The sequence below is a fragment of the Ostrea edulis genome, chromosome 6 (genome assembly GCF_947568905.1).
Source record: "Ostrea edulis chromosome 6, xbOstEdul1.1, whole genome shotgun sequence".
Classification (NCBI taxonomy): domain Eukaryota; kingdom Metazoa; phylum Mollusca; class Bivalvia; order Ostreida; family Ostreidae; genus Ostrea; species Ostrea edulis.
Genome location: NC_079169.1, coordinates 42,591,075 through 42,608,153, shown reverse-complemented (window position 1 = coordinate 42,608,153; position 17,079 = coordinate 42,591,075). Strand labels below are relative to the sequence as shown.

General features: G+C 36.9%; 1 protein-coding gene across 1 annotated transcript; it reads left to right on the top strand.

Annotated features, from left to right (window-relative positions):
• The first annotated feature begins 5,064 nt into the window (after positions 1-5,064).
• On the top strand, positions 5,065-10,509 carry LOC125645745 (uncharacterized). The gene is made up of 3 exons (XM_048871541.2): positions 5,065-5,373; positions 7,719-7,868; positions 8,511-10,509. Exons 1-3 carry the CDS (start codon positions 5,160-5,162, stop codon positions 10,436-10,438), a joined length of 2,292 nt encoding a protein of 763 aa, XP_048727498.2. The 5' UTR covers positions 5,065-5,159; the 3' UTR covers positions 10,439-10,509.
• The last annotated feature ends 6,570 nt before the right edge of the window (positions 10,510-17,079 follow it).

The following is a 17,079-nucleotide window of genomic DNA, read 5'->3' as shown; positions in this document are numbered from 1 at the left end:
TTATAAAGTTAGATCAAACTTAGCACTCGCGCACAGCTATGTTATTAGAAAGCAAAATGTATTTCAAATGTGTTTACTAAAAAGTTCTAAAGATTTAACGGGGGGTACTATCGATTTTGAGGGAATATAAGTACAAAAATGAATTGTGTCTAACTGTACAAGATAACTCGAGCAAATTGCAAAATCCACTTGAAATATTTTCTACAGCCCAATCAGCAGAAACCTTCAGTTATTCTGATGTTTCTTTTTATCGGGTTCCTCTGTCTTAAGCAGAAACCTTCAGTTATTCTGATGTTTCTTTTTATTGGGTTCCTCCGTCAAGCGCTCGAAATTTTGATTGGATAATGTTTCAACATGAATGAATAAAATGGAATGATATGTACATCATGTGTAATTATTATAAATACCTAAAAGTAACTTGAGTAACTTAGAATGTTGAAACACACGCATGCACGTGCACTGTATTTTGTAAAGTGGCACCCCTGTAACCGCAATTCCTGGATCCGCCCCTGGAGAGAATCACCGACACGTCGCCATCACCCTAATACGGTTAAGAAATGGCATCTGATGAGATGACACAGTAGGAATCGTTTACATTATGTACATGTTTTTAAAAAAGACGATCAAATCGCTGACTTCTAAGGGAATTAAACAATATCAATTATTCAAAATCTACCAAATATTATGAGAATCATTGTATGTAATTTTGTATTGTTTTAAGAATCGTGAGATTGATCCTACTGCAAAATCGGCCGTGTTCTTCAATGCAATATTTACATTTACCTATTTATTATCAGAAATTAACCAACAAGGTTTCATTAATTTATAAGAATATGCAATAAAGAACCTTCTCTGTGTTTATGGTTCTTTTGGCAGCTACAGGCCTTCTACCGTGTTTAGTTAGCCATATTTTGTTTCCAATTTTTTTTACTGGTTCCAAAGTGAACCCATGTTTCGTCACCAGTAACAATGTTTACAACTTGTCTTTGACTGAATTTGGGAAACATTTTGAGCAATTGCTTAGCGGTTTGTACTCGAACCCGTATTTGGTCATCTGTCAATATATGCGGTATCCATCTGGCAGAAATATTTCGTACTTTCAATATACGCTTCAAAATGAAATGCACCCGCGATAGTGATATGCCAACAGCTTTGGCAATATTACGAATCGTGTATCTGCCATCACTTTCAATTATTTCCTGACTTTTGAGACATTTGCCTTGCCTGTTACAGTCATAGGTCGGCCAGATGTTGGCTGCATCTTTGACGGACTCTGTGCCAGTCAGAAGTTTCATTCTTCACCTACGGACTGTCTCATAAGATACCTTATCAGACCCATAAACTTCCCCCGATTCAGTAAAAATCTGCAATTCCGAATGATGGAGTTTTGTGCGAACTTTTATATAAGCTCTAATTTCTTCAATATTCTCAACCCGTTTCCCAACCATTTTACAACATTGGTCAACGACTGGCTCTATTGAAAATGACTATAAGTCATATAACTATGTGGAGCTGAAGGTTCGTGTTTATACTGTTGGAATGGTATTGGTTAGAGCTATTCAAGAGTATCATCATCCACGAAATCGTGCAAAGCGTTATCGCGCTGTGGTACAATACACATTACATATCGAACAGCCCTCGTATATTAGTATCAATACCCACGGGCACTGGAAGTTAATGTAAATATATAGTATGTGCATGTATAAAAAAGGAAGGGTAGGACACTCTTTTTGAGGCAAATTCGGGTTTGGGTTATTGTGGGCGTTTCTCAAACGGCCTGACGCGATGAATCGTTCACATATACCTTACTTTCAATATATGTACGGTTTCTTTCCGTTCCAATGCCGTTCATTCGAAGAAAAAGATGTTATTACACCCCCAAGTGCCTAAGAATTTCGCTAGACTGTCTTACTTCCGGTTTAATCGCACTGAATCGATAGGTAAGTTCTGATAGGTCAATAATAAAATTGAAGTCTGAATTGACACACGTTATCTAATCCATAAATACATATGTAGAGAAAATAATTCTCAGGATTATTACTTCATGATGGTGTTAGAGACTCGTGGTTAAGTACATGAGCCATGTTTGTTTTTATAGTTCAAATATTCTTATCATTATTTCACAACCAATAAGAATATGACCGAAACTTATAAATGTTTATCACATTGACCAATCACAACTTACATTTTGATTCAGTGCGATTAAACCGGAAGTAAGACAGTCTAGCGAAATTCTTAGGCACTTGGAGGTGTAAAAACATCTTTTTCTTCGAATGAACGGCATTGGAACGGAAAGAAACCGTACACATATTGAAAGTAAGGTATATGTAAGCGATTCATCGCGCCAGGCCGTTTGAGAAACGCCCACAATAACCCAAACCCGAATTTGCCTCAAAAAGAGTGTCCTACCCTTCCTTTTTTATACATGTACATACTATATATTTACATTAACTTCCAGTGCCCGTGTCAATACCCACATGACAGAGTCAAGACCATTCCGTATGCTTGTATTTAGTAACAGTGGTAGCTGTAGGGGAAATGCAGACAGAGCGACAAATAACCGCATTTGACTTTTGAGTACTTTTATTTGTATATCTGCCATTTACTCAATTTATTACGAATGATTCCCTTTCACATTAATACGTTTATCTACGTCGGGTTCGAGATACCCCCCCCCCCCCCCCCCCCCAAATTAAAAAGATGCGTCAATCGGAACTCCTCTAATATCTCGTGCACTCGACATAGATCTCGGATGTAATACGATGGTATCCATGAGTGAATTTAATGCATTACTAACTATGAAGTACGTAACGTCGTGCAGTACGCTTTGACGTCATAGTTGACAATGCATCAAATTCACTCATGGATGCCATCGTATTACATCCGAGATCTATGTCGAGTGTGCGAGGAATTCCGATTGGGGCAAGGCTGCCTCGCGTTCATTCGGGTGGTACAAATATGACGAACAGTACTGTTTGCGCATGTCAGCTAACCCTCATGCCTCTTGGGGTCAAATCAATCAGGAGTATTGGTTACTCTACGTAAATGCCAATGCTACATCCAATGCCCATGCTGACACTTACAACTTTCCAGAAATGATGGGACCCACCTGTCAGGAGTGGGCAACCTGGTTTTTCTGAATAATATTCAGGGAACATTGGAATTTATTTCCCCCCCCCCCTTAAGTTATGGCAATCGGTTCCCTTCTCCACTCCCTTGAATGCTATTCTCTCCTGTTGGCTTAAGGACATTAGATCAACTAAAGCTCGGGATATATCAACAAAATTTGTATCCTAATTCAATAATATATTTTTTTGCGAGTATTTTCCCTGTCATCTTGCACTTCTGTTAACTCTTCACCCAGCCTTAATTTTGTGGGGGGCATTGTATCTATGTGGCGGGGACTGGGGAGACTTTTGTGGTGTGTAGGGACGTCCACCCAACCTGTTGTCTCCTCCTATATGCTAAAAAAGCATGGGGCGGTAACAGTGTACAAAACTCGCCAATAAAAAGTTAATAGGCAGAGCTTACACTAGAAATATGTACATATATGTTATAATGGATGTTTAATCCAATTTGAGGTTCACAGTATACATTGTAACTTACAGTACTTGAACCCCCTCCACCTCTTAAAAAAGGAGGGGAGGCTACAGGCTGGTCATAACAAATATAACAAACCAGGTAGCAAGTAGGAGACAGGGTGTGAGGGTCGGAGTCGCTGCTATCCTGTCCATCAGTTGGTAAACTGAAGACCTGTCACTGGCACAAAAAGCTAGGACACTGGTTTGCCCAATATGTTTTTTTCTGGCATACCAGATGTCTCTTCCTCAGTCTTCTACAAAATTTGCGGCCAATTTTATCCACTATTGTAAGAAGTTTGTCTGTTCATTATTAAAATGCTGAAACTACAGTACGTGTTGTCTATCTGTGCTCCTATGACAGGAGAGGAAGGAACTAATAGGTTCAAGGAGGATAATTGGTTTAACCAGATTCTTTGATTGCGTTTGTCTGTCTGTCACTATCCAGTATCTCAAAATTAATGTACATTTATGCTATGATGCTACGAAGGGGCGGAAGTTCAGTTGAGCCGTCTTATCCTTTATGGACGTGCATATATCATAAAAGATTTAAAACCTATTGGACTAATGGAAAATGATTGAAAGTATTCGAAAAGGTAATGTCTCGCAAATATTAGGGCATATAGGTATCCTGTTATTCGTTCAGCTGTGCCCTTTTTCTATAAATCGGATATGGGCATCACTTTGATTAGGACATGTTTGACCATTGTTAGAATTTGAAGACTTCTGTGCTTTGAAGAAGATGTTAATGTTACAGATTCTTGGTGCTTGCAATACATACGGTGCCTCGTCTTTGCAGATTTTTTTTTATACAAGCTTGTACTTAATTTTATTCAACTGAAAATATAAAAATGAAATAAAAAGGTAATGTTAAATTCGGTCACAAAAGAATGATTGCGCCCACACTGATGTATGAAGTAATTTTTCTACCTCACGTAGCATTTGCTAAACATTTTTAAATGTATACTTCTGTTCTGCCCTTTGAGCAATAAAATGGTGCATGGCATGACAAATCATAAGAAACACGATTAGATAGTCAATTCATCACAGACACACATAAAAAAATATCCTCCTCCACATCATTTTCATAACCAGTACTCAATAAAGCTTTCAATACTTGGCAACTTAATTCGTGTATTGATATTTTCAATCAATAGAAAGTGGAGCGTGAAACCCTATGAAACACATCAGAAAACAAAATTAATATACCCCACTTTTAATTTACACTTCCTCTAGTCCTTCGCGATAATTCATTTTATTAACAAACAGTATAATTTGAGGGATATTATTTCTTTGTTACGAGGGACTTGTAACAATATTCTAACCCGTTAATTTTAAAGCCACAGTCTTCAATGATAATCCGCGGCTACATTCTTTTGGAGCATTCGACTATGGTGGAACAATTCAAGTCTTAATAAATAAATTTTGATTGAAAGATAAATTGATCAAAATCCCCGATATCCTAGCAAAATACTTAACAATGAATACTAGAGGACACATAGACATGTTAGAGACAGACTATTGAATAGTTACCGAATACGTTTTATAGATATAGGAAAAACTGTGGGGAAATATGAAACCATGAACCAAAAAGCACGGGCGCTTTTGCGTAAAATCACTTTTCTATTCATCCTTGTGGGATTTATAGTGTATGTGGTGGCCTATGGCCTTCCACAATGGGCAAAATACACGTCGACGGACCAGGGACAAATTTACAGATATGGCCTATTTATGACTTGTATTGAGGATTTTCTTAAATCAGAGTGCGACACTTTTCATCTCTCTAACGTTGATGGTAAGTCTTTGTTGGTTGTGTCATTTTTGTTAGGTTTCTCTTGATAGATCACAACTTGTATCATTCAGGGAAAGTTTACTAAAAAAGGATAGTTGGGAGTTTTTATGTGACCACACAAGGAAATAAGATCGAGCAAATAACGATTGAAAAATGTGTTATTACGGCCACTTATCTAATCATAAACATATTAGCATCAACAAAATATCAAAAACTAGAATATTCTACAGTTAATTCAATTGATTTGCATACATAACGTACAATCCTTGGATCTGAACTTGTAAGTGGTTGCACTATGTACAATATCAATTGACCTAGTAAATATCTTTAATTGACACAAAGTTAATCAATTGTGACTCGACTGTCTTTAATAGCACGCACACACACACATCTCTCTCTGCTGAGATTCGGCATTGGCTGAATATTTGGACTAACGCCTTTACCGAATCTTGGAACAGTTCTTCATAATTCATGTCTGGAAATTTACTTTCAGCTTCGGCCGGTTCTAGCAATGAATGTGCATCTAGGTGACACTGCTATTTGCTTCAAATAAGTGATTTGACTGTTAAACTAACCCTCTATCACTATCAATTTTGCATTGCTTACCGTCTAGGTATGAAAATCCTAAAATGAAGAGTCACTAAATTTTTCGTTCAAATGATGACTTCCATGGCACACTATTTTATCTCCTGAAATTGAGGAGTTCCTATAGCCTGCACTATCTAGTTACTGACACATTGTATCTCCACTTACCGTCTTGTATATCGCTAATTTAAAAAAAAACAAAACTATTGGAACTCTTCAATATCGGGAGATAAATTATTGCGCCATGAAAATCATCATTTGAATGAAAAATCTAGCAAGAGTTTATTTTATGGAATTTACATACTTAGACTAAGTAATGCAGCATTGATAGTGATACAGATTTGGTTTAATAGTCAAGTAACTTATTTGAAGCGAACAGCTATGGAGCGCCAAGTTAACATAAATACTCAAATAATTGAAGATATTTTCAATTATTTGAAGATATCATCAATTCATTTGATGCGCGCAACAATTGAATTAAAGATCTCTTCAAATGATTAATGATATCTTCAATTCTGAATTATTGCGCGCATTAATTGAATTGATGATAGCATTGATTCTTCAGCTGAATTGATGCGCACTTTAATTGAATTAATGATATCAACAATTGAATTGATGCGCGCTACAATTCAATTGAAGAGAGCAATAATTGATATAATGCGAACATTAAATCAATTGATGAGAGCAATAATTGAATTGATGCGCGCATCAATTCATTTGATGAGAGCAATAATTGATTTAATGCGCACATCAATTCAATTATTGCTTTCTTCAATTGAATTAATGAGATCTTTAATTCAGTTGTTCAAGAGAGCAATGATTCTTTTAGAGAGAGCAACTATATAATTAAAGATATCTTCAATTCAACATATCCACAATTGAATTAATGATCTCTTTAATTGAATTGTTGCTCTCTTTAAAAGAATTGATGCGCTCATTCATTCCTTATACAAAAGCATTGTAAATAATTAAAGATATCTTCAATTGAATTAAAGAGATCATCAAATTATTTATACCGAGCTCTAAATTAATTATTGCGAGCAATATTTCTACGAAATTGATGCTCTCATCAATTGAATTGAAGAGAGCAAAAATTGAACTAATGCGCGCATCAAATCTATTATTGCTCTCATTAATTCAATTGATGCTCTCATCAATTGATTTGAAGAGAACAATAATTGAATTAATGGGCGCATTAAATCAATTATTGCTCTCATTAATTCAATTGATGCGCGCATTAATTTAATTGATGAAAGCAATCATTGAATTGAAGCGCACACTAATTCATTTGATGAAAGCAATAATTGATCATTAATTCAATTAAAGAGATCGATAATTGAATTGATGACATCTTCAAATAATTGAAGATATCTTCAATTATTTTAGTTTATGTTAATTTGGCGCTCCATAAACAGCAGTGTCACATTAATTGCTAGAACCGATCGAAGCTAAAAGTAAATTTCCAGACGTGAATTATGATGGACTGCTCCGAGATTCGGTGAAGGCGTCAAGTCCAAATATTCAGCCAAACCGAATCTCAGCCGAGTGTGTGTTTAATCTGAATGATGGCAAATAATATATATATATATATATATATATATATATATATATATATATATATATATAAATATATGTGTGTATATATATATACATTTTGGTCTAATCTGTCTGTCCGTTACACCGTAAACATATCCTATGATGTTGGTTTATCACTGATTGCCTGCTACAGTTTGTTTCTTACAATCATTTTGTCTGTATTATAGGAGCCTGGGTGGGAGCTGCCCAGGCTTTTGCCAGTGTTGGACTTTTCTTTTACTTTGTTGCTACGGGAACAGGATTTCTACAATTCTACTGGGAATACAGAACAAAAAGAAGGCTTTTGTATGCTTCTGTGGGGACCGGCATGCTGTCAGGTATGAACAATAAAATATGACGGATCCGACATCAAAAAGGTCTATGTACGTGTCAGCCCATCTTCGCAAGCCAAGTGTCCGATTCACTTACGGGAGAGTAAGCGAATCGGACTCTTGGTTTGCGAAGATGGTGTCAGCCAGGCTGTTTGAAAAGTTCATGATTTTGACTTTTCCATGATATCGAGCGAAATTGAAAAGTTGATCATACATGTAGTAACAAAATAACTAAAATAAGAGATGAAAAAGAGAATAAACCTATAAACTATGAATACCACCATAGCAGAGGAACTTCGGGGAGATGTGTTAATACCATAGCATACCACCCCCAAATGTTATTGAATTTTGTAAAACCATTTGTAAGATTTTAATATTGCTAAAAACCCATACCAATACAACATTTTCCTATGAAACATCCTTATTTTTGTATTATTCACAAATCTTTATTGGAAAATTCAATGGAAAAAATATTACCACAAAATTCAAATATTAAAAACGTCTTTTTAGTGATACATTTCATGTGTGAATGACTGATTTACATTGTTGTTTGATCAAATAATACAAAATCTTGCGTACTTCATTGGATGCATCCACAATCTTCGGTATCCTATGAGCTTAAGATGTTAAAGTCTTTCTGTTACGCAGGTCTCCTTCTCATCATCACAACGTATGTGTTTTCCTATAACAACACCGGAAGTCAAATCTCTCTACAATATGGATTCTTCATGGCAATCATATCCATCGTACCAATCATTATGGGAAGTTTGCTTAACTGCTTCAACGCAGTTCTGGTTCGCACAAGTAAAAAACGGAAGCACCTTGGCAGCGGCTTCGACATTCGTCAACACATGTTTGACTTCAGCGTAAAGCCTCCCGTTGGTACGCGTCTTAAAGACCACGTGCAAATTAGTGAGGACGACTACGAGGAATACTTGCGACCAACGACCAGGCAAAGTAAAAAATCTCAAAAAAGGCCACCACCAAATTTTGATTATTTTAATGAAATGTTGGACGAACTGATGGATGATGACAGCAAACAAACAGAAACAACAACGGATGGCGGGAGTTCTTTTAAAAAAGACGACGAGGATGAAATCAAGAACAACGAGGAAACGAAAGAATCAGAAGATATACTACAGAGTCCAGAGAGCGAAACAGAACATATCGAGGATGAGGAAGAAGCAGAAACAGAGACTGCACCAGCACCACCAGTTCGGACTGGAGTGTCATTCAATGACTACCTGGTCGTATTTACTGATAGAGCGCAAAAAACAAAGCCCGCCAAAAGTAGACGCGAAATAGAAAAGCCCAGACAGACAGCACATGAAATGAGAATGGCACAGAAAAACAACAGGATAGCCATATTGAAGGTTAGCTGCAGAAAGTGTCCTTTTGAACATACCATAACAAAGCTTGTTGAAGATCTTAAAACGGAGGATTATCCTAAAATCGTTAAATATGTTGAGAGTCCAGAGTATTTGTCGTTTCATCATCTTCGAGATCGTTGTCTTCAAAACATGGTAGATCCAGTTAGGAATCCTAGTCCCAAAAAATTGTCGCACAAAGAAGAACTTCTGTTGAAAGCTAGTGCTTTACAATCATTGCCTAAAATAAGAAAGCATCGCTTCTCAAAAATCATTACTCCAAGGGGAGTTGATGTAGGAGGAAAAAAGAAAAAGACAACAAATAAGATTTCCCACGTCGATAATTCCAAACACGATAAAGAACCGAGAAGTGTATCGCACTGTGAAGAGGAAGAAAACACGGAAAAACTTATTGACGAAATATATAGGTCTATGGACACTCAAAGCAAAATGTCTTCTGTATATATAGACACGTCCCTAAATATGGTTGAGAAAGCTAATAGACCAGCTGAAGTTATCTTTGACGGAGAAGAAAATATTGCAAGAGAATCGACCACTGAACAGGATGGGGCGGAAGATCAAAGTCAAAATGACAATGAAGACGTAGAGTTGAAGGAAAATATTGATGACAATGAAGACGTACAGTTGAAGGAAACTATTGATGATATTCTGGAGAAAAACGAAATCAACGGAAAGACAGGGGAGGGTGACACTGTCAATGACGAGGGAGACGTCAGCGGCGAAGAAATAATGGATGATGTCGGAAATGGACCGGGACTTTCAGATAATGAGTCGGACACCGACAGAGAAGAGCACACTGACGGAATATCCAGGAAGACCAATCTAACGCATCCTTCCGCTAAGACATATTCCTCCGGCATGGCAACATCCGCATTGTATCAGCGACCTCTAGTGTCATTTGAGGATAGTAAACCACCCAGTGTAAAAAGGAAAAAGAAGAAACAAGTTAATAGAGCCAAAACGTCACTCCCTAAAATTGACATGTCACTTGTCGGTCGTAGTCATAAAAGTGCTTCCCTGACCAAACAAAGGCGTGCAAACAAAGAACAAAGGATTGCTGTAGTTCACGATCGGTGCAAAAGGTGCTGCTATGAACTCTCTATTCCAAAATATGAAGAAGACCTCACACAAGATGAAAAATCAAAAGTGGAATTTATCATAGATCGTTCGAAAAGTGCCAAATGTTAGACACTTTCCCACTTGGTGATGCTTCATAAAACGTTTTCATGCACTCTAATGTGAATAAATGTGACAATTAATTCAACATATCTTTATTTTCGTAGAGACTAACGTATATAGTGGGTAGCTAGTTGGGTACAGCTGGGGGAAGAGGTCGTCCCCTTCTCCCCTGAAAAAAACGGGTGGGTGCAAGTATGTTTGTGTTCTCATCAAATGAAATTTACATTCGTCTTCGGCCGGTTCTAGCAATTAATGTACAACTAGGGGACATTGCCACTCGCTTCAAATAATTTGACTATTAAACCAACTCTGTATCACTCTTAATGATGCATTACTTACCGTCTAGGTATGTAAATTCCTTAATAGAAATTATCACTAAATTGTCCGTTCAAATGATGACTTCTATGGCGCAATATTTATCTCTCGATATATAAGTAGGTATGTGTAGATAGTATGTCAATAATTTAATAAAACAGACTATATGAACTCTTCAATTTCAGGAGATAAAATATTGTGCCGTGGAAGTCATCATTTCAACAGAAATTTAGTGTTAGTTTTTATTATGGAACTTGTATACCTAGAGGGTAAGTAATGCAGCATTAATAGTGAAAGAAAAACAGTTTAACAGTGAACATTTGAAGCGAATGGCAATATCACCAAGCACAATAACTGATAGAACCGGCCGAAGCTGAATGTCAGTCCAAATATCTAGCCGAGCCGACTCTAACCCGGGGTAAATATCCGTACAGCCTTGATTGGACCAGGCAGAAGTTAGCAGCCACTTATCAGCAGTCAGTAAGTCCGTATAAGCTTTGAAAATCATCGAAGGACTGAGAGTACTCAGAGAAAAATATTTAATGTGAAGCCTTTGAAAAAAATTGAATTAAATTCATGTTTTGAATGTTTTTGCATACATGAGCAACTTAGCTCACATGAGAAGTTATACACATTAATGGTGAATTTCATTTATATCAATAATATTGAATGAGAGTATAAAAGTAAAGTAAAACTTCATTTATATCAATAATATTGAATGAGAGTATTAAAGTGAAGTAAAACTCACCACACTTTTCATATCTTTTTGAATAATTAGTTTTACCACCTTGCATGTAAGCAAATGCACATTGATGATTTAGCTCACCAGAATATTATGATCTCAGTCATTTAGTACCAATTAATAGATTTATATGATGGGGGAATTATATGATGTGGGATGCTTTATCATCTCAAGACTGTTAATGTGCCAATCCAATTGAATTCATAATGCATTAAAATATCTTCTCTATAAATTAGCTCACCTGAAGTATGATTAGCATCGGCTTCTAACAAAAGAAATCACCATTTCAACGATTTGGATAGAGCAAATATCAAATCACACAATTATAAATGTTCTATATATCTCATTCTCTGTTTCTAACAAAGTAATTTAGCTTTGAGATGATCCCTAATGTAACGAAACAGCTACATGTAATACTGAAATCATTTCTAAAGCGCCATTATCAACATGCCATGCTTGTTTGTGTTCCTATATATTGCGATAAATGTTACACAGTTACATACAATTTTATTCATACCTATATGAATGAGATTTATTTTAGAGGGCATTGAGATAATTAAATCTAGTAATTATTTTTACTGAATATTTTGTTAAGGTAACATCATATTGACATACACTTGAAAAAGTTTTAGTTGATACTTTTCGAATTCCTTCAATGAACGATCAGTTGACCAATACTACTTTAATTTAATTAAATTCTAACAAAACTGCAAAGGGGATTTTTGCGAAACAAAGAGTTTGGAATTACAATATCTTTATTTCAATTTTTATACATGTTTCTTGGATATTGGAGGGGGTGTGTCCTGAGTATATTTAGGTCTAGAATAGAGATACGACCTGTTGAATACTTTCTGCTACTGCAGCTGGACGAGTTGCTGGGTCATCACCAGGCCAGACTGTCTCCTTGCTGACAATAATTGTTAACATGAAAAGGTGAAGATAACGAAGTGATCAATCTCATAACTCCTATAAGAAATACAAAATAGAGAGTTGGGCAAACCATATACTATATAAATTGGATATACCAGAGGTGGGATTAGGTGCCTAGGAGGAGTAAGCATCTCCTGTCAACCGGTCACACCCGCCATGAACCCTACATCCTGATCAGGTAAACGGACTAATCCGTAGTCAAAATCAGTGAGCCAAGAACAGCCTAACAATCAGTATGAAACAAGTCAAACAACATTTGACCCAATGATAGGTTGTACTAGCAAACTAGATCATTATAATGACTATAGAATTTGCGAAATGCTTACTTTAAACAAGACTGTTGAAACCCCTGCAACATCAACTTGTTTGTCAGTAGTCTGCCTCGATTTAATACTTATCATACGCAGAACAAGTTCTTGCGTATCGAATCAGTTGCGATATATTCACACCATATGCAGGTGACCATCTCATTTGTCATAAAGTTGTTAGTTTCCATCAACATCCATCGTCAACAAGAGGTACTGTGAGCAATGTTCACTAAGAATAACCCCCGCTTACCCCAATCTCCCAAAGGGTGTTGGTAATAGGTAAAACTTCAGTATTATGATCCAAAAGGTATCTAGGAACACAGCATCTTCATGCGATGAAAAAAGCCATTAAAGAATTTAAATGGAAACCATATTGCTACATCGATGTCCAGTGCGCGTGACCTTTGACCTTTTGACCCCAAAATCAATAGGGAACATCTTCATCCCATGGGTAGTCCATATGTATGATATGGTGACTGTAGGTGGAAAGGATAACGTTTTAGAGCCCGGAAACCATATTGCTACTTCAATGTCCAGTGTGCTTGACCTTTGACCTTTTGACCCCAAAATCAATAGGGAACATCTTCATGCCATGGGTAGTCCATATGTATGATATGGTGACTGTAGGTGGAAAGGATAACGCTTTAGAGCCCGGAAACCATATTGCTACTTCGATGTCCAGTGCGCTTGACCTTTAACCTTTTGACCCCAAAATCGATAGGGAACATCTTCATCCCATGGGTAGTCCATATATATGATATGGTGACGGTAGGTGGAAAGGATAATGCTTTAGAGCCCGGAAACCATATTGCTACTTCGATGTCCAGTGCGCTTGACCTTTAACCTTTAGACCCCAAAATCGATAGGGAACATCTTCATCCCATGGGTAGTCCATATATATGATATGGTGACGGTAGGTGGAAAGGATAATGCTTTAGAGCCCGGAAACCATTGCGTCTACAGACGGATGGACGGACAGACAGACAGACGGACAACCCGATTCCAGTATACCCCCCCCCCCCCACAACTTGTTGCGGGGGGTATAATAAAAATATCCAAGTACGAAGCAGATGTAGAGGACTCTGCATTGTCTTTTATTTCGAGTTCAAAGGAATATATCAAATCGACATATGAAAATGATTATGATTGTTAACGGATAAAACGTCGTCAATATATCTAAATGTCAAGTTGAAGCCACACTGCCACAGCAATAGATTTTTTTCTCACGTAGAAGCTTTTCAATAAATTCTGCTTCATAAGAATATAAACAAGTCAGTTAACAAAAGGAACACAATTCGTGCCCATATCTTGGGATTTCCAATTGACTGTTGGATGATCTGATTACCAAAGACTACAAAGATATTGTCAATGAGGAACTCCAGCATATTTTTTTTCAACTTTAGAATATTGCATGGAATCAGAGTGGTGATTATTAAAGTAATTTTTTGGATGACTGATCACTAGATATGAAAGGTGAAGATAACTAACAGTGATCAATCTTATAACTCCTATATTAAGCAAAACAAAATAGATAGTTCGGCAAACAAGGACCCCTGGACACAACAGAGGTAGGATCAGGTGCCTTGGAGGCGTAAGCATCCCCTGTCGACCGAAAATTTCCTTTTTCCATTTTTTTTGAAGAAACAACTGTATATGATGTCAAAAAGCCTAATCTTTGGTTTTTCGTGAGGAATGGTCGTGTAAAGTGTTGAAGTCATACGTTTTAATGTTGTTGATTTGAGCAAAGTTTTGCAATTTCAAATTAAATACAAGAGGTCCAAGGGCCACATCACTCACCTGAGAAGATTTTCCCTATATATTTGTATCCAAAACTTTGATCCCCCCTTGTGACCCCATCTTACCCCTGGGGGCCATGATTTTAACAAACTAAAATCTGAAATATGTCAGAAAGCTTTCATGTAAATATCAGCTTTTCTGGCTCAGTGGTTCTTGAGAAGAAGATTTTTAAAGATTTTCCTTATACATATGTATATTTGTATGTAAAACTTTGATCCCCTATTGTGGCCCCATCATAACCCCAGGGACCATGATTTGAACAAACTTTAATCTGCATTATGTCAGAAAGCCTTCATGTAAATCTCAGCTTTTCTGGCTCAGTGGTTCTTGAGAAGAAGATTTTTAAAGATTTATACTATATATTTGTATGTAAAAGTTTAATCCTCTATTGTGGCCCCATCTAACCCCCGGGGGCCATGATTTGAACAAACTTGAATCTGCATTATGTCAGGAAGCTTTCATGTAAATCTCAGCTTTTCTGGCTCAGTGGTTCTTGAGAAGAAGATTTTTAAAGATTTATCCTATATATTATGTAAAATTTAATCCCCTATTGTGGCCCCATTCAACCCCCAGGGGCCATGATTTGAACAAATTTGAATCTGCACTATGTCAGGAAGCTTTCCTGTAAACAGCTTTTCTGGCCCAGTGGTTCTCGAGAAGATTTTTAAATGACCCCACCCTATTTTTGTGATTATCTCCCCTTTGAAAGGGACCTGGCCCTTTATTTGAACAAACTTGAAATCCCTTCACCCAAGGATGCTTTGTGGCAAGTTTGGTTGAAATTGGCCCAGCAGTTCTTGAGAAGAAGTCGAAAATGTGAAAAGTTTACGATGCCGACAACAGACAAATTTTGATCAGAAAAGCTCACTTGGCCTTTGGCTCAGTTGAGCTAAAAAGTTCTTCAGAATTATTTAGATTTCACATTTGATTTACACCACTTCTGGGATGTGTTGTAGCACAGCAGGTTTGAAGTTTCTTCTTAACAGCTATTAATATTTTCGTGAGGAGCAAAGACATTCACTGGATCCAGCAATGTATCTTTGTTTGTAAGGATTTTTCTCCTTGTTTACTTTTCTAATCGTAATTTCGGAGCATTTGTTTATAGTGTGTATTGTTAGGAACTGTGACTTGCATTACATCATTTGGTGCAATGCTATTCTCTCGCAACTTTTGTACTCAATATTTTTTGGTACTTGTAATAATTACCACTTTTCAGATTCAGATATCTGATTATTTTCCCCTGATATAGAGTTGATATTTTTTGATAAACCAATAAACAAGCTTATTAGTATATTGTTTATATTTTATTATTATGCTTTAGTAAAGGTCATTATGACGTCATGATATAAAATAACAAGAGGCCCATGGGCCACATCGCTCACCTGAGTCACCTTGGCCCATATCAGAAGACTTTCCATATATATATTTGCATGTAAAACTTTGATCCCCTATTGTGGCCCCATCCAACCCCCGGGGCCCATGATTTTAACAAACTTGAATCTGCACTATGTCAGAAAGTTTTCATGTAAAAATCAGCTTTTCTGACTCAGTGGTTCTTGAGAAGAAGATTTTTAAAGTTTTTCCCTATATATTTGTATGTAAAACTTTGATCCCCCCTTGTGGCCCCATCCTACCACCGGGGGCCATGATTTGAACAAACTTGAATCTGCAATATGTCAGGAAGCTTTCAGCTCTTCTGGCCCAGTGGTTCTTGAAAAGAAGATTTTTAAATGACCTCACCCTATTTTTGCGATTATCTCCCCTTTGAAAGGGACATGGCCCTTCATTTGAACGAACTTGAAAGCCCTTCACCCAAGGATGCTTTTGGCCATGTTTGGTTGAAATTGGCCCAGTGGTTCTGGAGAATAAGTCGAAAATTTGAAAAGTTTAACAGACAGACAGACAGACGACGGACAAAAAGCGATCAGAAAAGCTCACTTGAGCTTTCAGCTCAGGTGAGCTAAAATCCATCATGGATATTGCCTAACTGGGAGTTAAAAACAACACTAGAGGTCAACAGTATACAGTTATTGACTGGGTTCGAGGACAACAGCCGTTTTGTTTGACCAGAGAACGGCTTCGGGCAACAGATCCGTTTGAAGGTCAAACAAAACAGCTGTTGTCCGAGGTATCCTGTTTTGTTATACACTTTCAATTTTTAGGATATTTTACTAGATGCATATGCCATGTGACATGGTTTGTTGACTTCGAACTTTTAACATGACAGAGGAATTGTATACATTTATCAACACTTCCACTAGTTTAAAAGAAAACCTACCCAATATCCTATTAATTAAAAATCTACTAAACTCTGTATCTTCATCAGTCAAATCAGTGAACCTCGCCATAGCAGCAGACCGAGAACCACGTGACTTACATAGCCAATAGAAATAAAGCAGACTATTGCCCGGTCAACAGTTCGTAAACTGTTGACCGGTCAATAGACCACGAGTGTGAGAATTGGTTTAACAGTAAAAATGTTACTTCTAAATCGTATTAGCTTTATATAAGAAATCTTTTAAGGTGTATAACAATCTTATCTATTGGTTTTGAATTCC

Excerpts from the sequence above, each read along its gene's own strand:
- LOC125645745 (XM_048871541.2), top strand. The coding sequence starts at position 5,160 with ATGAACCAAAAAGCACGGGCGCTTTTGCGTAAAATCACTTTTCTATTC. Across the intron at positions 5,374-7,718 it reads TCATCTCTCTAACGTTGATG|GAGCCTGGGTGGGAGCTGCC; the intron begins GTAAGTCTTTGT and ends TCTGTATTATAG. Across the intron at positions 7,869-8,510 it reads GGGGACCGGCATGCTGTCAG|GTCTCCTTCTCATCATCACA; the intron begins GTATGAACAATA and ends TCTGTTACGCAG.